Genomic DNA, 24,693 nt, shown 5'->3' on the forward strand with positions numbered 1-24,693 from the left:
TCACAGTCTCTCCTCTGAATATGTCTAAACAGCCTCAATCTGGCCTCTCTGATTTTATCTCTAGAATGTCTAAGCTGTCCCTCTGATGTACTAATTTCTGATCCTATCACTCATAAAGATCTTAAGCTCTGCTACCTCCAGCTCTGCCCCCTGTTTTTTCTTCAGTGGCACTGTCTCTAAGCCAAACAACATCGCTGGTCTCACAACCTTCTTGAACACCTTTCCTTTCATTCTCCCTGTAGCCTCAGCATTCCACTTGGGTCACCCTCATTCACACACATGTATTCTGTCTTGCTGCAGCTAACCTTCATTCCCCTGCTTTCCAGAACAGACCTCCACCTCTCTAGATTTTCATCCACCTGCTCCTTGCTCTACAGAATACAATGTCATCTGCAAACATCATAGTCAGCCTGTCCATCACCAGAGCAAGCAAGAAGGGGCTCAGAGCCGATCACTGATGCAGACCCAACTCATCCTTGAACTTCTGTCACACCTACAGCACACCTCACCACAGCTGTCATACACATCCTGCACCACGCTAACATACTTCTCTGCCACTCTAGACTTCCTCATACAATGCCACTGCTCCTCTCCCGCAACACAGTAAAGAGGAAAATACAGTCCATTAATAAACTATAGTGAAATTAGCAGTATGGAAACTAGTAGTCACACCCATGACTCCGGTAAAAGTACAGTTACATTGCATAGTATGTAATAGCAGCATTTTGCTGATGTTTAATTGCTTTTTGTAGTTTGCCACACCGTTTTGAGGCTGCTCATTTCTTCATTTTAAATCCTAATCTGTAAAATACAGTGTAGCTTACAAACAAATTGGTCAAAGCGCATTATTTTGTCAAAATACAGTGAGTTCAATCAATATTTTCTAGAAGTCGCTTTTAAGTATTTTCAGTTCATATATTTTTGATGAAAAATTGTCTAACAAAAATGTTATGCAGGATTTAAAGTAAGCCATTGAGTTTATGTCATTGTTCTCCTTCTCTGGTGTTGGCAAGATTACCATACATTCATAATGAGCAGGGCCAAGCAGACAAAATGTGCATTCACCACATAGCTTCCCCAGCTGTGGTAGATACTGCCTTAAGGTGGCAGTCCCTAAAGAAACGAAGTGTCCAGTGGCTCTGAGGCGTTCTCTTTAAAATCATACACTGGTTGAATCATATTCTTGTAGATCTTCACAGGATTTGACAGTTCACCATATCCAGAAGTGAACTGTGTGTTTTTAAACCTCTCCACTAGATGGAAGTGTTACACAAAATGGACGTGTTTTTACAAACAATCCCAATAGTTTATTGCTTTTCCAGTGTGAAATTAAGTAAAGGTGAAATTTTCCTTATCACAACTTTTAGGGGAAATTTCCAGACGCTATGATCCCTATGTACTGTTACTAAAACATTTGTAATTGTTTATTAACGGCTTAAAAATTAGGCTTAACATTTGCTTTCTGTATTTTACACCATTTTAAAATGTGCCAAATTGATTAAATCAACGTTTTAACAGAAAATAGAAACCAACTAACATGTTTTGTCAAATAAGACTCGGATCATTTAGGTAAACAATTATTTTAGAGATTTTATCATTTGGCTACATGTGCTGATCAGAGGAATTTAACAGTAGTAAGCTTAAAGGATATTTTAGACTTGGCATATTTAAAAAAACAACTCAGCTATACGATAAAAAATATATAGCCACCATATAAGCTACCGTCCATCTCATTGTAGTGTATCGGTGGTTCTTATTTATGACAGAGGTGTTTTCAGACTTTCAAGTCAAGTCAAGTCAAGTGGCTTTTATTGTCATTTCTACTATACACAGTGGTACACAGTACACAGTAGAAACGAGATAACGTTCCTCCAAGAACCAAGGTGCTACAAACAACACAAGCTATAATAAAGTGCATCGAGTGCAACCAAGTGCAAACAGTGCAGACGAAAAAACAGTACAGACGGACAGTGTAGACAGACAACACAAGTAACACAGGACAGGACACAAGACACAAGACCCAAGACAGTGCCGACCAGTAAACCTACTGTATACTATTTTACAGTACAGTACAGTTCAGTTAAGTGTGCTAGGGGTGTTAAAAAAAAGAGCAGCATGTAAACGGTATAGTGCATTTAAATGTCCAGCATGTAAAAAAAAGTGCAATTGCATTGGAATGTGCAAAAAAAAACAGCAGGTAAACAGTGTAGTGCAGTAAATGTAGAATGATAAAAGTAAATAAATAATAAATAAGTGGTGGTGGAATGAGATGAGTAGTGAGTCATGAGAATTCGGTTTGCAGTGTGTTTAAGTTCTATTTCAGTTCTGTGTGTTGTTCTGTTCGTGGTACAGAAGGCGCATTTTTCAGTGATGTGACCGTTTATCAGCCTGTGCACAAATATATTAAAGTGTATTTTATTTGTATGTGAGTGACAGTTTATTTGCTCCAGCACTGGGTTTGGACTGGTTTTGGAGGCGAGACCCGCGGTGTCAAGTCACACGGCCACAGCCGGAGCGTAACAGGAAGTACTGTGGTTTCCTGTCAAAATAAGAGCACGGGAATTTCTGTAAAAAGTGACGTTGTATATAGTATTCATTAACATGGGCGGCGGAAGAATTGCTACAACGACAAAGCTATTTTTGTACTATGGTATTCATGAAAAACGAGACTAGCTTCTAAGGTCTAAATTGTGAAACAGGGCTGCGGAAGTGAGTTTGATTCAGGCTGACTTGACAGATGTACGGATGTACGCGCTTTCTCTCTCTTTCTCTCTCTCTCTCTCTGACCAGTGACCGAGATCAGATAAAAGGGTTCAGACGGACACATTCCGGTGCAGTTTACCGCTCAGCCACATTTTGGATGATGGACTGTTCAGAAGAGGTCCAGTCCGTGTCCGAGGAGCCCTGCGCTCAATTGGAGCTGAAAAAGGGAATGTCGATTTTTATTGATGTAAGTAATTTTTAAACCATACTTAAGAGTACAGCATGGAATTCAGCTTCTTCATTTTATCATAAACTTATACATAATATAGGGTGATATTATTGTTTATTTTGTTATCTAGATATTAGACAAAAGCCTATAGTTGGGAAAAACTACAAGGTTTTCCAAAATACTGAAAGAAAAAAAATCATTGCATTTGATTTTTTTACTTATTTTTATTATATTGCCCTTTTTGTTGGAGGTTTTGGATCAACCATACATATGTATATGCACATACACACAAACATATATATATATAGATATAAATGTATATAGATATACAGATATAAATATATAGATCTATATATCTATATACCTATATGGAGCTTTCTTTCCCATTTAATTGCATTGCTTTTTATCTCAGTGTCTACCAACTACTTCTATTCCTCTCATAACTACTACTTACTTGTTTAGGATGTTTTCCTAAATACACACATAGAAACCAGGATGTGAAGCTGTATCCACCACATCAAATGTCTCACTGATGTAGAACAGGTGCTCTGTCTTCTGTCTTCTCGCTCTGACTAACAATGAATTAAACCACTGCTTGTACTCAGAGGCAAGCTGGTTGACAAACTGTTGCCTCTGTTGTCTCTTAATGCCTCCTGCACAGGCTCCATCCTCATTCTGCTGTGCTGATGCGTTTGTTGGGCTGGGCTTTCCACTTTATAACCAGATCTAATAAAGGGGGGGAAAGTTGTTTTCTGTTCTCAGTTTTGTCAATTAAATTTATTCATTGCATCTAAAAGCTTAATTAGGATGAGATGATTTTGTGAAACCCCAATTGTGGGTCCTTCAGGGTTGAAAAGAGTGATGGCGTTTTACATCCAAGCTGGTATGATCAAATTCAATCAGCCAAAATTTTATTTGGAGAGTTGTAGACGTTTGGAGAGCTGACAACAGAAGGGCCGTGACTACTGAATTTTCATTTTTGATTAATCTGCTGTTCATTTCTTTATTTGGTATTTTATCTATCATAATAATGACAGAAAAGGCATCAGGCAATGTCACACCATTTGTCTAACCAACTGTTTATAAGCCAGAGATACTGTATTTTGTTCAGTGTAAGACAAAGAAAAGGCAGCAAAATTTCACAACGGGGAAGCTGGAACCATCAAATATTTGGCTTTTTTATATCCAAATTTACTAAATGATCAATAAATCGGGAAAATATTGCTAATCAATTTTCTGTCCACTAGCTAATTGTTGAATTTATCATAGAAATTAAAGTTGGATGAATGATGAGTAACAGGTAAGTGTGAGACAGAGACAGACAGGATCAGATCTATAGGAGAGCAAGAACCAAAGACTGAATAGTGCAGATCTGAAGCACAGTCAGATGGAAAAACCCACAGATGAAAGGATTTTTTCCCACTGGAGGTTTCCATACACAAGGTTATCAGCTATGATGTTGAAACATACTCAAAACCTGTTCAGATTCTTCTTCACAAGTACAAACATGACAAGACGAGAAAGTGGGCAATTCTATTTTGAGTTTGATGGTTTGAGTATTTTAAATCTTATATGGTCATTGCTTCTCTGCCTTTCATCTCCTCTGGACTCTGGGACAGCTCTATCAATAATTTAATGGCACATTGCTTTTGAAAGTGTGATCAATCATTCCCACCCCTCCACACACACATACACACACACACACACACACTTGTTTGAACTTTGATGATGTAAAACCTTTTTTTGACACCCTACTTTTTCCTTTTCTCATCACAGATATTACGGAGAGCCGATAAAAACGGTAACAATTGCACCATCCAGCTCCATTCAGACTCACACATTCTCATCTGTGTTTGCCATCACGTCAACCGTCCTTTCTCAATAGTAAAACTGGTTATTCTTTCTCAAAGAAATTCAGATCGTGACTCCCTGCTGATACTCTTTCACTTTCCATGGAAACAGGACACTGACCAAATCTCAAAAACTTGTACCAGTTAGACACTTTTAACATGGTAGTCTTCATATAAAGATTCAGAGGTTTACAGCTGATAGTTAAGAAGGAATTCAGCAGTTGTTTTGCCTCCACTATCTTGTGCAGTATTATCATTATATGAAGTGAAAATATAGAAATAAATTCTTATTGATTTTATTACGAGGTATAGACAGCAAGAGCATGAATCCAGATTTTCTGCACATTCTTCTTCACCTCAAGCAAGAGGTGAAATAACATGAAAGGCCTGTGTGCTTTTATGGCTCTTTTCAGTGTGTGTTGAATGTGATACTTACTGGCAGAAATCACTCATGGTGGTATTCCAACACTATTTGCCTTCATTTTTGAGAAGGGCTTATGAACATGGCAGGACATGCTTCATTATTCATTAAATGGCAGTCCCACGCTGGGAATAATTTGAGGTCTTGTCAAGTAGCAAGTTAAGAAGTCATCCCTCGTGTTTGTTTTTGTGCTGTGGAAACAGCAGCATTTACATGTCAAATCTGTCCAAGATTTTTTTTAAGCTTATTGACAACAAGTCACCGTGTGCACAATTTACGTGCGTGTGCGTGCCTCACATCATACAAAAGAGCTTCTAGCTCTCAGCATCTGTAGTAACAACACAGGCGTACTTTGCATCACCTCCAGAGAAGGTCAGCAGCGACGATTTTAAGCTCAGCCATCTCATGTCTCACACGAAGAGAGCCACAGTGAAGCCAGAGCTGTGTGGAAAAACATGTCTAGGCTAGTTATCTTCATTTTTCCACTTAGGGTCTTATCATTTTGAAATGTCGTTTATTTTTACCTCATGAATATTTCAAGCACCATTATTCTCTGCACAATTGCAGCTCCTCAAAGCATAAAAATTAACACCTGAGGCTACAATCAAGTTGGTCTAATCAAACAAATCATCATGACTCTCAGCGCTACGGGTTATTTATTGCAATAATTAAAACGAACAGAATTATTCCACTGTGGTATTGTTTCAGTTTTTTGCTCCATTTTCCTAACATAAGGAAATGCCACCCCTTCGAATCCTGTGGTTCATAAAATCATCTTACCTGGGTTTTTTCAAGTCAGATATATTTTAATTATGACTGAATTTCTTAACTGAACATAATTAGGTCATAATAATTTAGCGCTGAAATTTGTGATAGTGACCCACTTCCAATCTCCTCATTGTCATGACATCATTTCATTACAGTTGAATATTTTACTCACAGAATGATATGCGTGTGACTGAGCTGTTCTAATACTGTGCTGACAAGCTGCATTTATGCTTCGTCCACAGATGATGGGAAGCTGTCCTTTGACGAATTCAAAGCTTACTTCTCTGATGGAGTCTTGACAGCCGAGGAACTCAAAGAGCTCTTCCACACAATTGATACTCATAACACAGAGTAAGCCAGTTAATTACTTTACCTTTTATTACTTTGGTCCATGGGGGACACGATTAAGATATGAATTACAATAACCTGTTTTGATAAGTGTTATAGGCAAGTATCACAATTTTGACTTTTGTTACATTTAGTCATAATAGATATAATTTTCTTAATAAAAAACAAATCCCCTTTCAGCAGCAGAAAAAAGCATCAGCTTAACTACCAGCAACATTGTGACCACTGAGTTTGTCACCAACTGAAGCTTATTTGACATATTTAATCATTGCAGATCATTTTTCTAAAAAGATCTTCACAAGTTCAAACTAAACTGGACAGACTCCGCCATGAAATTATATAAAATATCATGTTGGATTTGTTTTTCAATATATTTTAAAAGTGAACAGAATTTTATATGAAACACCCAAAGGAATGTGAACCTTGTTGTATGAAATATTAATATTATTATTAAGAAATGGTTCACAGTGATAAGAATTTTATTCATAAGGTCAGAAATGTTTGAGCATTGACAAGCAGACCAAGAGAAACCCTCCAGGCAGCATAGCAGTGAAACTGTCTCTCATTCCTATTTCTTATATGTAAGAATTACAAATTCTGTGCTTTGCAAAAGTTTTAGGCGTTTTAGATTTTAATCCATCATACAGTGTCATCATCGAGGATCCATCTGATCGGCCCCCAGTTCATCATGCAGCATGACAACAACCACAAAGATACAGCCAGAGTCATAAAGATGTATGTTCATAGACAATCCTGCAATCAGGCCTTACATATCACTTTGAATGAACAATAGAAGTGTTGTGTTTTCTCAGTGGAAGTAGAATTAAGCTAGACATATTCAGACTAAATGCAATATAGTTATATTAGTGGTTTAAAGAAATCCTTTCACAACAGAGCAGCAATGTGCAAAAAGATTTCATTCCCTGAGCAGTAGTAATGTTTTTATATAAGATTTAATTAACAACTCATCCATCAGTTACATAAGATATTACATGTGCAGCATTATGATTTGCACTGTTGCCTCACAGCATGTATGTTCAGGGTTTCAACCTGATGGCTGACTGGGCTCTTTCTGTGTGATGTTCACATCTTCTTATTTCCTGCACTAACTAAGGACATGGTTAGTTAAGTGGTGACTCTAAATTGTCTGTAGGTGTAATTAGTTGTCTGTCTCTATGTGGCAGCCATAGTAGCTGCCCTGTCAGGCTAAAGATACAATGCTTTATTACATGACCATGTTTGCATCTTCTGTAAGAACTGGCTCCATGACCTATCACTACTACTTTAAGATGTACTGTATCTCTGTAATTATTGCTGTAGTGAGGCGTATCTCAGCATCACTGTCAGATGTAGTTTCACTTTCAACAGAGCAAAGACAAAGTCTCCAACAACACACTTTTACACAGAGGATAAGAGAGAAGCTTTGCTTTCCAGCTTGTTGCTACTGCAACTGAACTCTTCACGTAAGAGTTGTACAAATGGCAAACATTATCTTGCTGGTAGCACAAACTCAGTGTTTTATCAAAGTCAATAGCATCTGGGTTCTACCATAATGTTTCAAGGGGAATAGAGTTGATTTGACCCAAAGCCATGAAAAGAATATACTATATTCCACATTGTTATATAGGTATAGAAGTCATCAAGAAGTTATATAAAGTTATTTTATTTTTGTACCACATGAGAGCTGTATGAACCCATAAGAACATTTTTTTATTGTAATCACAGCTTTGTTACCTGCTGCAACAAAATGGCTGAAGCCACAGTTTCCCAGGACACAGTGTAATAAAGATGCCACCTTTAGCAGTTGATAGATAGTTTATACCCTCTGAACAAGCCCCTCTGGATGCTTGAGTATGAAATGTTCCAACTAAATATACCTAGTTTAACTAAACCTCATCACGTGTAATTGGACGTGGCAGTGTTGACTATTGTTGAGGTAGCAGTTAAGTCAGTACGCTAAGCGGTTAAGTCCATACAAATACCATAAATAAATCAAATAAAATTGGATTAAACCACTTTTATCTACAAATTTACAGCTACAACCAGGTGCTATGAGTGCATAGACCGAACACAAAAGAGCTAAATGATGCTGTTGTCAGTACAAGTGAATATACAATATATTTAAACAAGATCATTCATAATATGAAAACAGTGTACTTAAATATGTTATGTTATCTGCCAAATATACGATTTACCAAAATATCTTTATTGCTCTTTCATGTGCTTTATAGGACAGACATGGTTGGTTCAGTTGTTCTAGTATCTAAAGCATCACTGATTGGCTCAGCAATGAAAAAAGAAAGATGTATTCAAACAGTGAAGCCAATGATTATGTACCATAGTAAAGCATAAGTCAGGCATTTTGTGGAATCACTTAATACCTTTTATTTACCCTCATTTTGTTTGTTAAATTGACTTATGTATTTTACATTTATTAAACACATTTACTATTTACTAGTATTATATGAGAAGTTGCTCGGATTCAGGCTTCCTTGGATTCTTTAGGGTTAAAATGATGGACTGAATGAATGAAATGCTGATTTTTTCAACTAATTATTTAGTTTATTACATTTTTTAAAAATAAGGGAGTAATTGACTTAGATTTTTGCTTGCCTTGTACCTCACTTGTAAGTCGCTTTGGATAAAAGCGTCTGCTAAATGACTAAATGTAAATGTAATTTTACAGTGCATCCTTACCCATGATATTATTTGTTCACAAGTTGTCCCATTATTAGAGCTATTGGCTATTTCAACTATCGTAGTACTATTGTAAGGGCTTCATGGATCCCCAAAACAAATTCACATGCGCAAACTAATGCAGCAACACTGCATCAGATTTAAATACACACATTTGACCAACTTTGGTGGAGAACCTCAGTGGACTCCATGTTTAACTAAAATGAACATGTGCCTCCTTCTGCGAAATGAACAGGGAGGGAAGCAGATGGTAAAATTGTTAGGAAGCAATTTGGAGGTCTGAAATTGATTCCTGTATCGATTAAAGAATGAGTCACCAAGCTGTAAGATCTGCCCTGAGGCCTGGTTAACCAGGTCATGTGGAAGTTGAGCACTGAAGGATTATGTAATTTGTAACCACAGACAGTTTAATTTATGGATAAAGAATTTGTAGTTTTTTCTGTTCAACTCACCACTGAGAGTACATTTAGGCTCTGCTTTAATTCATAATGTTTCTCATTGTTTGTGCAGCAAATCTGTATTTAGTGCTTAACCTGCAGTCCATTAAAACATAATGTACCTTAAAATGTCAGAGAAGCCAAGTTTCAAGGTACACAAGAGAGAGCTTTTAGTCTGTTACTCAGCTAGTGTCTGTCCTCTGTGGCTCTAAGTGTTTTCGCCTGTTTGAACCAAATGATTGCTGCAGCACTTTCACCCCTGTGAACACCTACAGCTTGTGTGGAACAGAGTTAAAACCAGCGTGACCTCCTTCACCGTAACAGGGACATTTCCTTTTTTTCTGTTGTAGCTGAGCAGAGGACACAGTTGTTAATTGTCCATTTTGGCACATTGTCTTGATCGCCCCCCTTTCTCTTTTTTCTTTACAATTTTGTTTCTTAGTGTCACTGTTTTCAGACATGCACATACTATACAAAGCTCAGACCTCTCTAAAACACATGGACATTCACCACAAACAGCTAAAAATCCCTCAAGGGTTTTTGTTGAAGAATTCACTCACTGGTCCACTGGTTCTTAAGCATACACCTCCGGGGAAATTTTTCAGTGAATCATGACATATTTTACTCTTTCACACACTGATTCATCAAAATAAAGTCTGTGCAGGAAATGAAAAGAAAGTCTATCACTTTTTTTCACACATTTGCGTCCTATAGTTTGGGGAAAACATGGATGGTATTAAACTTCACCCCTGTCTTCTCTATTTTAATAAAATATGTTCAAGACTTTTCAGGTTGTGAGGTTCTCATATGTTCAATTCAACTTTATTTATATAGCGCCAATTCACAACAAAGTCATCTCAGGGCACTTTACAGAATAAAGTCAAGATTATAAAGATATATAAAGACAACCCAACAATTCCCCCTGGAGCAAGCCATAGGCAACAGTGGAGAGGAAAAACTCCCTTTAACGGAAGAAACCTCCAGCAGAACCAGGCTCAGGGTGGACGGCCATCTGCCTCGACCGGTTGGGGTGAGTGGAAAGGGGAGAGAGAAAAGAACAGAGCAACAAAAAGCAACAACAAAACATCGGGCAGATTGGTAGGACCAGTAGCTGCACGCTGGAAGACACACAGCTTCAAAGCCGGGGGACACCTGCAGAAAGGGACAGAGAGAGGGGGACAGAGGAGGACAAAGACAACTACGGGAGAGAACACACAGAGTTAATGACATACAGTGGTGAGAATTGCGGGGTGAGAGGAGAGGAGAGATGGTCAAGAGGAGGAAAGGAGCTCAGTGCATTGGGGGGTGGGTCCCCCAGCAGTCTAAGCCTATGGCAGCATAACTATAACTAACTATATGCTTTATTAAAGAGGAAGGTTTTAAGCTTAGACTTAAAAGTAGAGAGGGTGTCTGCTTCCCGAATCTGAACTGGGAGCTGGTTCCACAAGAGAGGAGCTTGATAGCTAAAGGCTCTACCTCCCACTCTACTTTTGGAAATTCTGGGAACCACAAGTAGGCCTGCATTCTGAGAGCGAAGTGGTCTACTGGGATGATATGGTGCTATGAGGTCTTCTATATATGATGGAGCCTGACCATTCAGAGCTTTATATGTAAGAAGCAGGGTTTTAAATTCTATTCTAAATTTAATGGGAAGCCAATGGAGAGAAGCTAGTGAAGGTGAAATATGATCTCTCTTGCTAGTTCCAGTCAGCACTCTTGCTGCAGCATTTTGGATTAATTGCAGGCTCTTTAGGGAGTTACTGGGGAATCCTGAAAGTAGGGAATTACAGTAGTCCAACCTAGAAGTAACAAATGCATGGACCAGTTTTTCGGCATCACTTTGAGACAGTATGCTCCTAATTTTGGCAATGTTCCGTAGGTGGAAGAAGGCTGTTCTAGAGATTTGTTTTATATGTGACTTAAAGGACAGATCCTGATCAAAAATAACTCCAAGGTTCCTTGCAGTAGTACTGGAGGCCAGACTTATGCCATCTAGGGTAACAATATGGTTGGACATCATATCTCTGATATTTTTGGGCCCAAATACTATGACTTCAGTTTTGTCTGAGTTTAAAAGTAAAAAATTGTGGGACATCCAGGCCTTGATGTCTTGTAGGCATGCTTGAAGCTTTATTAACTGATTATTTTCATCTGGTTCCATAGATAAATATAGCTGGGTATCATCAGCATAACAGTGGAAATTTATGGAGTGTTTTCTAATAATGTTGCCTAAAGGAGACATATATAAAGTAAAAAGTATTGGTCCTAACACAGAGCCTTGTGGAACTCCATAGCTAACCTTTGTGTGCATGGAGGATTCATCATTAACATGAACAAATTGAAATCTATCAGACAGATAGGATTTAAACCAACCTAGTGCAGTTCCTGTAATTCCAATTTCATGTTCCAGTCTCTGTAATAAAATGTTATGATCAATGGTATCAAATGCGGCACTAAGATCTAACAGAACAAGTATAGAGATGAGTCCATTATCTGAGGCCATGAGAAGATCGTTGGTGACTTTTACCAGTGCTGTTTCTGTACTATGATGAACTCTAAATCCTGACTGAAACTCTTCATACAAATTATTCCTATGAAGGTGATCACATAATTGTTTTGCGACTACTTTTTCAATTATTTTAGAAATAAAGGGGAGATTAGATATTGGTCTGTAATTGGCTAAAACACCTGGGTCAAGACAGGGTTTTTTAAGTAATGGTTTAATTACAGCTACCTTATAGGCCTGTGGTACATAGCCTGTTTCTAAAGATAGATTGATGATATCTAATATGAACGTATCTATTAAGGGTAAAGCTTCTTTGAGCAGCTTAGTTGGAATAGGGTCTAGCAGACAGGTTGTTGGTTTAGATGAGGTAATAATTGAAGTTAGCTCAGAGAGATCTATGGGTAAAAAGCAGTCTAACAGGGAGTGGGGCCTTATCCATGATTCTAGCACTGCTGTACATGAAGATCTATCTGTAATTTTTGGGGGGAGGATCTGGTGAATACTTTCTCTAATAGCTACAATTTTATTCATAAAGAAGGTCATGAAGTCATTGCTGCTCAAAGTTAAGGGAATAGTAGGCTCAACAGAACTATGGCTCTTAGTCAGCCTGGCTACAGTGCTGAACAGAAACCGGGGGTTGTTCTTGTTTTCTTCTATTAATGATGAATAATATGCTGTTCTGGCATCACTGAGAGCTTTTTTGTACATTTTTAAACTATTTTTCCAGGCTAAATGAGATTCTTCTAACTTTCTGGAATGCCACTTCCTTTCCAACTTTCGTGTTTCCTGTTTTAAGTTGCGTGTTTGTGAACTATACCATGGAGATCGCCTCTGCTGATTTACTGCCTTCTTTTTTAGAGGGGCAACACTATCGAGTATTGTACGTAGTGAGGCTGCAGAATTGTCAACAAGATAATCTACTTGTGCAGGAGTAACATTAAGGAGACTACTTCCCATTGTATTAACATATGGTGAAGCAAATGATGAAGAAATAATTTCTTTAAATTTGTTGACAGCTTTTTCACTTAAGCATCTGCTATAGTGGAATTTTTCCCTAACTGCTATATAGTCCGTTATTGTAAATTCAAATGTTATTAAAAAATGGTCAGACAGAAGAGAGTTGTGAGGACATATTGTTAAATTATCCGTTTCAATTCCATACGTAAGGACAAGGTCTAACGTGTGACTAAAACAGTGAGTGGGTTTATTTACATTTTGGGAAAAACCAATTGAATCTAATAATGAATTAAACGCAGTGCTCAGGCAGTTACTGTCAGCATCTACATGAATGTTAAAGTCACCCACTATAATGACTTTATCTGTACTAAGCACTAAATCAGCTAGAAAATCAGAAAATTCAATCAAAAACTCTGAATAAGGGACTGGAGGACGGTACATGATAACAAATAATAGTGGTTTTTGAGTTTTCCAGTTTGGGTGTGAAAGGCTAAGAGTAAGGCTCTCAAATGAGTTATAACTATGTTTAGGTCTAGGGTTTATTGATAAGCTACAATGGAAGATTGCTGCAACTCCTCCACCTCGGCCTGTGCTTCTAGGAACATGATAATTAATATGACTTGGGGGGGTTGACTCATTTAGACTGACATATTCTTCCTGCTGCAACCAAGTTTCAGTGAGACAAAATAAATCGAATTGATGATCGCTTATTAAGTCATTTACTTACTTACTTACTTACTTACTTACTTACTTACTTTACTTTACTTAAGTCATATGTGCATAGGCATATGTTTTCCTACTCTCCACACTGACCCTGAAGGATTTTACCACACTGAAATATGTAAAAAAAATGTATGCAGCTTTTTGTCAGTCGGACGCACAGCTGTTAGTCTAATGAGAAATAACTCTCACAACTTTGCAAACTGTGCTTTTTTGATTCTCTGTTGTCCAAAACTTGGTTCTTCTAGGACATATCAGAGGAAGTCTGTGGATTGCGTTCCCCTATTCTGTCTTTCTTGCAGAACAGCCTGGATAAATGCAGACACAAATTGTGTTTTTTTCACAGATGAGGCAAAACAAATCAGTGGGTGTTACAACAGGGAAAAAACCTGAGGTCTGTGATGTCATATACATCGATGAGCCACAACATTAATACTAGGTGGTCTTACTAATATCATGGAGGACAAGGGTCAGGATGGCCACTCTGAGTAGTATGTGGCTACACAGCCATCTTGATTTAGTTTGATTGAAATGCTGAAGTTTAGCAGTCATTCTGTGGAAAGTACAAAAATTACAGTGACCAAGATCTATACTCAAGTAAATTTGGGAAACCCAACGTTATTAAGAGTGACTTGTAAAAACCCAAACCAATCCTTTAAAATATGTCTCTAAATTAGGTTTTCAGCTTGAAGCAGAAAGAACTTCAATCATAAACATGTACTAAAACCACAGAAAGCAGCTCTGTATTACTTCAATTTATTAAAATATCTCTCTCCTCTTTTGTCTTTCAGCAATGTGGACACTGATGAACTCTGTGGTAAGTTGGACCTAAATACAAGTGGATTTTAAATTTCAGAAGCTGCACTGTTGTACTAGCTTTATCTTACCTCTCAGGCAGGAGCACCACAGATTCAAATGCTATTTGACATTTTCCAGCAGAAGAAAGCAGCCACATTAGATGTAGTCACATGCTTTATGACCAAACCCCTACAGGCTGTGTGACTGAGGTGTCACACGAATGCTACTTCAACAAAACATCTACAGCCTTGTGCTAGTTGTTTAACTAACAAATTGTTTCTTTCTTTATTTAAACCTTCTCTAAAGAGTATTTCTCCCAGCACCTTGGTGAATATGAGAATGTTCTTGCTGCCTTAGAGGACTTGAACATGTCCATACTTAAGGCAATGGATAAAACTAAGAAGGTAAGTTTATAAACAATAATGCAATAATAATGCAATAATGTGTTTATCATCTGCATATGCATAGGTTTTGGAGTGCACATAGTACTTAAGTGAAGACTCAAATCAAGACTTGCAGATTAGCCATAATTAAAAAACGTTGAGTCTAAATAAAAGCAGTGGTGTTAATAGTTGAATTTAAATATAGAAGGAATAAAGTATGAGTTGGGAGTTTGACAATACAAGTTGATTAGGGTCACACAGTATAATTATTTTTTCTTTTAAAACTGCATGAAAAAAGCTCTCTTTCCCTCACATTTTAGAGGAAACCTTAAGTGACCTGATTGAGGTTTTTTGTTGTTCTGCTCTTTTTCTTCCTGTTTTTGACCTCATATTTTTCCAGCACCTAGTCTGCTCTCCCCCTCTCTCTGCTCTCTACCTGCCATTCACATTTTCCTGTTTATCTCACCTGATTGAGGCATGCCACACACACACACACACACACACACACACATTGACGCGCATTCACTTACCTTCTCCTACCTACAGTTCTTTTGTGTTTTCACATCGGCTGGCCAATCAATAGTACTGTATTACATACGAATGGGCAATATAAAAGATGAAACAGTTCATCAGAATACAAAGATGTTTTATTGCTGCCATTGTTGTTATTTTGTTCAATAAAGTCTGTATTATGCAAACAGATTGGTTTTAAATAAACCCTTCAACTCTGATTGAGCCAAATAAAAAGGATATCGGATTTTCAATATCAGCAAACACTTTGATATGAGCATGATGTAATGAAGGTTCATTTGGGGTGGTCACATCATACTTCTGCTTTGATACTGTGTCACGTAGTCGGCTTTCAGTGTAACATCACTTGTAAACTATATTACTAGGACTTTCAGACTTTAACGTTTCATCCACGTCAGTCTTTGCCAGCAGTTGAAGTTACTTGCCTGATCGTATGTTACCTGTTGAAGTTATCGTGAGGCTGAAGTGTGTACAGTAGCTACTTACCTGATCCTATTTAATCTTGTTGATTAGAAGTCATTTTTGTTCTTTTTGCCAGTGGTATGCATGATTTTTAGTAAATAAACCATGTAAAAATATACTTAGCTCTGCATTTAGGTCCAGATTTGCCCCAAAATGTGAAACTAAGGGCTGGGACACACCAAGCAGATGGTCAGCCGATGGCCAGTATCGACTTATCGTCTTAGTATGTATGGTGCGTCTCACACCATCCCGACTTGTCAGACCCCGGGCTGCAGCTTTTTAACCATTTCTGACATATATAAAAGATATAGAAAAGACCTGAAATATATAAATGGCAACAACAGTACAAAATATAACCAACAAACATACATTGTCAATTAGAAGCAGTTGTAAACTAACTGTGTCGAGCAAGAGTAGTGCTGATGCAGTTTTGTTTACATTTTTTTTACATTTTCACATTTAGTCATTTAGCAGATGCTTTCACCCAAAGAAACTTACAAGTGAGGTTTACAATTTGTATAAGTGGTCATAGGTCTTCTGCTTTCTCTTCCTCTCGTGCAAGCACAGAATGTGCAGTACTCGTGCTCATCAGCTCTCATCTTTGCAGTGTGTTTGAGTACCATTTATCAACCCAGACCAAGCTGACATGAGGCGACGCAGCAGTTAGTCTTCAATAGCACTAGTTGTTTGACGTCAGCTTGGAGTGTCACAGCCCTAAATGCATCATGTCAAATTTCCTCTGTCAAGTTTCACGAGGTGCCAGGCCTCAATATTGGCCCACGAGGTAAAAAGATGGAATCAGTCAACCTAGGAGTTGTAAGTAATGTTAGAATTTTAGTTAGAAGCTATGTAGCATACTAGTATTTAATTAGCAGTAATGAAACTTCTTTACAGCTGAGACTGATAGAATATCAATTATTTTTTATGTATCAGGTCACATTTTTAGGGGAACAAAGAAGCATTGTCGATTTTGTAAGAGTATATTGCCACGAAGTATGAACCAGTTTTTAATTACCAAGTTTTTATGAATGACTAATGTGAAGTCTTACCCATTTTACATTTTTAGGAGGTTCTCTTATGCACCCGTCTACTTAGTATTTACACCTTTTTCTTTATATTAGGTGGTATTTAGTTTTGTCTTTAGAAGATTTTGCACTATTAATTGGGAATGTGACTGGCCCAAAAACACATGACTTTATACACAATACACACGTGTGTATGTTACAAAGTATTTACTGGCATATATGTGTATGTATTATTGATCGTGTTATATGTTTTTACCCTTAGTTAATGACTTTTGGTCTCACGCCCATCTTTATAAAAGATTCTCTTTTGTATACCACAAATCAACACACATTGGTTTAATAGTAAAGCTCATTATGCTGCAAGTGTTGCTGGTGTTTTGACCTTCAGATAGCTCTGGAGGGAAAAAAGAGAGTTTAATTTATTCTGTGGGGAACGTGACTGTGTCAGATTTCATGCCCATCCATTCAACAGTGGAGACTTTTTTATTCAAAACCACAATTGTTAACCTCACAGTGTTACTGGAGAAAATGTCAGGATCGCTGAAGTCGCTCATCTGGGGATAGATGGGATAGCTGTTAAAATGTTTTTATCTGGAACGAAGAAGTGGAGTGACCAATATAACTTGTTGCTATGCTGGATAAAATTGAGACTTGTGGGAAAGTAGCCCTGCTTTATCTACTACCACAAATATCGTGGAAACTCACAATTTATTACTTTGGTTACCACTAGCTCCTGTTCACACTGTACAGTCATCCAGGTTACTTATAAATACATCACACGAGCCAAGATCTCTGCACATGTTTAAATAAATGCCTTTATTCTTGGTGGATGGCACTGTGTGTGTGTGTGTGTGTGTGTGTGTGTGTGTGTGTGTGTGTGTGTGTGTGTGTGTGTGTGTGTGTGTGTGTGTGTGTGTGTGTGTGTGTGTTTGTGTGTGTACTTTGATATGACTGAGGAATGAAAGTTGTAGCAGATTTTGTCACTTGGATAATAAGAGAAACCTTTGTCAACATTCTGCTAAAATTAAGATTCCTTCATCTGTTCAAAACACATCATCTGTTCATAGTCAGTGATTCTTGTTCATTTACATCCATGTGACACACTCCCACACACTTCCACAGTATAGTCACATCTCTCTGACATCTAAAGCCAAGCACATAATAACAATAAGAGATGTTTGATTTACTCACAGTGTGGTCCGAGCTTCACACTGCAAATCTCTCCCAGCAGGCTACTGTGCTGCCCAGCTGGTTTCCTCAGATCTCCCATTTGTCAGATTTACATTACAGAGCCAAAAAGGACAAACCACAGCACATTTATGCTTCTAATTAACCCCCAGAACAAAACGTGATATGATTCTTTTTGGACTTGTGGATAACATCGATGAGGAATTTAATGGCTACATTACCAAAGAAACATTGCTTTTGATCATGCCTTTAGGAGGCTTTCTATCTTCTTGATTGTGCCATAGAGCTGTGACTACAGTTGACTACCTTTCCAAATTATAGGATGGAGAATGATGAGGGTGGCAAAGAGGAGAAAGATAAATAGACAAAGATGAAGGTAAAGAGAGAAATGGGAAAAGAATGTGAGGATAAGGTGGAGAAGGGGCTTTTTGGATCTGCAGCAGGAGCTTTTTTCCCTAACCCCTCTGTCATGTGTAGTATCTCATCTGGCATACACAACACATAATGTGAAGCTCAAATCGCCTCTCAGATCTGCACTGAAGCAAACCTGTCTCGTTTGGCTGCCTTAGGGAAAAGCGTGTGGGACTCAAACCATTCATTTGTCAGGGGCAGTTCTTTATTAGCACAGAAAGAGGTAACACATGATGACATCCAGTATCAGAACTGTGGTGACTAAATAAATGGTAATGGCAGGAAATGGTTTCAGATTAGTAAATAATTGGACTCTAAATGAACAAAAAAAGACTCTGGTGAGAGGGCATTTTAGGAAAATAATACATTTATGCTCAAAAAGTACATTTGAGACCAGTACTTCCCTCCAAGTGAAAAGTGTATTTTTCTTAAAAATAGATTTCAAAAAACATTGAACCTGCAGGGGCACAGCAGTGAATTACATGTCCCTAAAATGCAGCCTTCATTTCTGCAAAGGAAATGAACCATGGGGATACTTTTGGAATCTCGTTGCAGTCTTTCATAGACTTCAGCATGCGTCGAGCTATGATGAGGTGCGAAAATCAAATTGCACCTCAAATCATTTTCTGTTCTCCAAGAGAATAGTTGAGAGCTGGACGTGAGAGAGCATGCAGTCGGAAAAGAGGAAAGGCAGTACGGATGTATTTGAAGGTTCTGTCATTTATAAAAATATTATTCATCTTAGCATTGACTTTTGAAAGCCTTAAATCACCTTTAATGAAGTACAAAAAAAAAACAGAACTCCAAATGGCTCCTCAGTCAATCTTTTTTTTCCCTCCACATATATATGATACAAAATGGATAATTAAGTTCAAATGAAAATAATCTACTCTTCACAAATTAAACAGGGTAGCTATTGATTAAGGCAGTAACTTTCAAACTTTCAAGTCAAATTACTTTATTTGAGAGAGAGATTTTTTACTAGGAGACTTGGTAACATGTTTGCTCCTTGAAGTCTAATTCATATTTTCTCATCCACAAAGGGAGTGTGCTACCATAAAATATGTCTGTGACCCTAAAATGAGTCATAGCATAGAAAAAAGATAAATGTAATCAAGTTACTGTACGCCAGTGTGAGGAGGAGAACAGATGCTGCATTAGTCACGGTTTAAAGCTCAGTCGTTTCTCCTGAACTGTATATGATTTTGAGTGGGTGGTCTATGATGTGTATGAGGGGCATGATGAGTGTGTTCATGAGGTGTTTTTCCTTTTTTTGGATTGAAAGATCGTTGGTATATCTGCATGTGCTAATTTGTGTATATGTGTGTAGTTTTGTGTGCACACATCAAACATCCATGCACATGTGTGGGGGAGCTGGAACAGGATTGTGCATCTAAATCAGAAGCAGGCTTGTATACATATCTGTGCAGAGACATGCAGGGTTGTATTTTGTACAGTTATTCTTGCCAAAGCTATTACAGAAAGCTCTGACTCTAAAACCTTTTCTTAGCAGATCTCAGGTGTTTCTTCCTTGCATCTACAGGAGGATGCTGTGTTCCACACTTCACAGCTACTGTAGTATTAAGACACAATGTTTTGTTAAGACACCAGATTTAAATTAGCGGAAATAAAATTTCAGAAACACGGATATCAAAGCTTTGTGTGAATGTCTAAAAAAAGAAAACGTATATATCAGATCAGTTGTTCCACATGTATTTTCTATGTTTATAAATATAAAGTATAATGCAGGGTTAATACACAGACACCAGCATATCACTTTTTTTGAATGTAATTGGTTGTATAATATGGGTATTATGGGTAATTCAGTATTTAGATGTCTGACAAAGACCTCTTTCTGTGGACGCATGCTGTCATTGGGTGAGAGGTGGGGTACATCCTGCACCGGTCCTCAGTCAGTCCAAGGGCCAGTACAGAGATATCCAAATAGAAATTATCTCCTAATAGAAATGTCCTACTTATTACATATGTCCACAGATGGGGATTTCCAAATGCGAAACCTGTATTAGTCATCCAAATACATCTAAAAATAGTCTGTCTGTGTTTTGAACTTGTGTCTTATGTGTCACAATCGTAGAGCTGGAGGCCTGGATCTGATATAGATTAATCAGAATTAATTTAAACTGTTTACAATTTACAAAGTAGTTCTTACCCACAGATTAGCTGTTACTAAATAACTACCAAGTTTAACTCTATGTAGTTGTGTATCTGCACCGTGGTTATATTTGCAGGTTTAAAGTTAATGTTAAACCAATGGGATGCAATTAACTTTACTGATGTAACACTTGATAATAATGCTGTAAAATGATTTTAAGTGATGTTTTTCAAATGTAAACAAAATATAAAATAAACAATATATATATATAAATATATACATTTTATAACCCATTATGTTAATCAGTAAAGTGAATTAACCAGAACCCTCTGTTATATTTGCATGATCAGAAATAGATGTTGACCATTTACAAACATTTAAGGACGTGAACACATTATGGGAGTAGACAATACGTTTCCACAATGTCAGAATAAAGGTTTTAATACAGAAAAAGTTTCTAAACCTTTTACCTGATCAAAGTTGTTATTGAGCGGTAAATTTATATGTGACACAAATCCTTGGATTGTAAATAGTATAGCCTCCCTTCTTTAGTTACGCATTCTCTCTGGCAGCTAATTCCAGTGAGAAATGACGGTGAAATGAGTAGCACCTGTGATAACACTAAACATGGCTAAACACAAAGGGAGCTGGATATATGCCCGGTGTGGACAGGTAGAGTTTGACTCCTGACAAAATGTGTTACGTATTACTACACATTACGAAATGTTATACTGGACATGGTTTAAACTGGCAATATCCTAATATTTATCCACTCAGGAACAATAACAACATGTAGACTCCTTTTAGGGTAAACTGACAACAGACTGATGACAAAGTTAAGGTCAATATTCCATCTTCTTTATCACAGTTTTACGTCACTAACTATGATTAGGGAAAATATATTTTATGTAAAACTACATTATGTTCAACAGCTCATCTCTAGGTTTGACCATTTGCTGTTTGATCTCACGCATTTTACACACAAACAACATGAATTCAAACACATCAGAAAGCATTTTACAATAAACTGTATAATTTTGGCAGTAATGTGTAGTCAGAAGCTGAAATGTAGTGTTGAGAACTATGAGTCCCCAGCTCCCACAAAGCACACATTTGACCTTTTATACACCTAAAGATGAAAGATCAAGAAAAAGGCAAAAAGGAAAAAATCCGTCCAACATTATGCTGTTTAGAATGGCTGTAGATGGTGGTACACACACACACACACACACACGCATACACACAAAGGTACAGATCACAGGAGGTAGTTTGCGCTCAGATGGTAGTCAGGAGACCTTTACCGGTTTTGTCGTGACTCACTCTCAGTGTGCATGCATGCGTGTGTGTTTGCTGACAATGAGATTGTCAGGGGATCAATGTCCGACTGATATACAGCCGATACAAATTCTGTTTTTTTTTTTTTTTTTGGTACACTGGAGAAACCACTGAGATTTTATTCCTTTTGTTCTTGTGGAAAATAGAGCTACGTTTTTTTTAGGACAAGCTGTTCAATCTTTGATCACATGTGCTGATGATTGAACCTATGGGAAAAGTCTAATGATCTGCTCTTTACTCTGGAGATGCAGCAGAGTTTGATTCTCTTGCTTCTCAAAATACTGTACTGTAATTAGGATGTGTGTGTGTAGGCTTGTGCCTGTGCATGTGACTTCTTTTGCAGTTATATAAACACATGCAGCATTTTAAATCAAACCATCTCTATTGTACTTTTGAAAATACAGTAATTACGAACAGGCAAAACCATCGAAATATATCTGTCCTTCTCTCTGTCTGTCTCTCTCTCTCTCTCACACACACACACACACTTACACACTCCTCTTCATGCATTAGTCATTCTCTAATCTAAGTTGCATTAGCGTTTCCCTTCGAACTTCTCATTGTTAGTGGATGTACAAACAGTCAGAGAGCTCTGAACTGTGGTAGCAGGTGCGATGTGCTGACAGTAAACTCTGCGGTGTCCGAGCATCATTCACTCCATTCTGATTAGATCCAGCACAAAACTCAGCCCTCCTGCTCAGGTTCAGGCATAGCAAATGATGCTTTTCAAAAATGTAATTCACTTTCATTTCTTCCCATCAGCTTCCTGAAAACAAAAATAAACATGTTCTTGACTGACAAATAATAAATATCACCTCAGTCTGACATACATGGTGTTGAGCATATTATTTTCCTTTATGATTATGATTAAAGGTATTTCACATATTTGTGTTATTATTAAAATACTTACCAGCATAATACACAGTGTAAACATGTAATCTACCACATATTATACAGATACCTGTTGTGCCAATCAGAAATAGAATAGTCAAAACGGATCAATATTTTTATAGTAACAATGAACCCAGTTATTTTTTTGCATGTGAAATGTCACAGTTGTATGAACTTATTATTCAGCTCTGCGGGTCCTCTCTGGTCTACAGAGTTTGATAGCATTTGCGTTACAGCCCACACTGTTTTTTAGATTCACTCTCCCTGTTCTAATCAGCATCTTTTCAAGGCAGCTGATTACTGAGAAAAACACCTCTGATAAAATGACCGTGCTCTACCTGACCAGCAACCAACAGAAGACATACAGTGACTACTGGTGAAGCATTTAGCCGCTAAAGAGGAGAGCTAAAAGGAGAGTGAATGAATGAGTTTGCCTGTGTCTGCTGGACTCATATAGGAAAATAAGAGACATCCTTCACCATGGAACTTCTTTACTGGTTTAAGACTTCAAGCCCCTTCTAAAATTTAGTAATGCATATATTGCAATTCCACACTGTGATATTATGTTTGCTCTCAAATTAACAAGTTCAGTTTTAGTGAAATTTAAGTTCTCTGGGACATTGATGAGAAACTGAATAATTTTCTCCTGTGAAGTAAAGTTTAATGTGGAGACACATTGTTGGAGCTTATTAATGACTTAAATGCATGAATGAGTTCTATGTTTATCTAAAGGGAAATGAATAAACTGCCCAGAAAACGTGCTCCAAGATCTCCAAGATGGTATAAAGCTGATTTAAAGTACTCCACTCTGCATGTGTGAACTGTACCAAGGATTTTACATCCTCCCTTTCCTCATCATCTGCTCTCTCGCAGAAGATATATGCAATATTTTCTGATTGAAAGATTTCCTATAGGCATCTTATATTACCAGAAGAGGTCTGGTCACGGGGTGACGCTTGGCTGGCATGCAAAACTTCACAGCTCTCTTTGTTCTACCCTCCTTACCTTTGTCGGTCTATTTCTTCCTCCCACTCATCCTCTTGATTGACAGGACTATCAGGAGTCCACCCACCTGGAGCAGTTTGTGACCCGCTTCCTGCTGAAGGAGACGACCAATCAGCTTCATTCACTTCAAAGCTCACTTGAGTGCGCCATGGAAACCACAGCGGAGCAGACTCGCCAAGAAAAGTAAGAACAAATCTCTCTGGTCCCTCACACACTCACACACACGCACGCACACACACCCTTCTTTTGAACATAGACAAACTGTGTTGTACAGTGGCAGCCATAATTGCAGTTCTCCTAGCTCATCTCATCATTTTGTCCAAACCATACACACTAATTTACGGCCCACATTTTAGACTAAACCATGCATTTATCCAAGGTGCCATGCAACAACACATTCTTACTGTACCTTGTACTTGTTATGATCAACTGCTCTTCCCTGTAATCCAGCAGATGTGTAATCCTATATTAATTTGATTTAGCTTCCTATGGGGAAATACAATCAGAAAGGAAGCAAATTAAAAATGTATTGTTACAACTTGACAGAAATATGCACAGCAGCATAGCAGCTGAATACAAGAGAGTTCGTTTTAATATGTTGGATACTATTAAAAATCAAATATTAGTCATCATTAGTAAAGCAGTTTATTTTTATCTGGACAACGGTTTGCTTCCACTGCTCCACCTCAGTTTATGCAGCTTCAACTCAATGACTTGTTATTTGAATAATCCTTACTGTCAACCCCAGACGAAAGAGAAAAGGGGGGATCTAAATACATGGGTTATTTGCTCTGTTAATCAGATTGTTTACTACAACTTTGTCTCTAATTTAACTAAGATATACTAACATATATATTTAACACAGATGTATGACAGGTCGACAATTTGAATATGACGTTAATATGGTTGTGACTA

At 37.6% G+C, this 24,693-nt stretch overlaps 1 protein-coding gene across 1 annotated transcript in view; it reads left to right on the top strand.

Annotated features, from left to right (window-relative positions):
• Positions 1-2,737: 2,737 nt before the first annotated feature.
• Positions 2,738-24,693, top strand: part of necab1 (N-terminal EF-hand calcium binding protein 1) — a 33,618-nt gene continuing 11,662 nt past the window's right edge. Inside the window, exons 1-6 of the mRNA XM_067500693.1 lie at positions 2,738-2,950; positions 4,709-4,733; positions 6,214-6,322; positions 14,428-14,453; positions 14,741-14,838; positions 23,825-23,961. Coding sequence (XP_067356794.1) covers positions 2,738-2,950; positions 4,709-4,733; positions 6,214-6,322; positions 14,428-14,453; positions 14,741-14,838; positions 23,825-23,961 — 608 coding nt within the window. The remainder of the gene's footprint in view (positions 2,951-4,708; positions 4,734-6,213; positions 6,323-14,427; positions 14,454-14,740; positions 14,839-23,824; positions 23,962-24,693) is intronic.

This window comes from Channa argus, chromosome 1, assembly GCF_033026475.1.
Source record: "Channa argus isolate prfri chromosome 1, Channa argus male v1.0, whole genome shotgun sequence".
In the NCBI taxonomy this organism is placed as follows: Eukaryota; Metazoa; Chordata; class Actinopteri; order Anabantiformes; family Channidae; genus Channa; species Channa argus.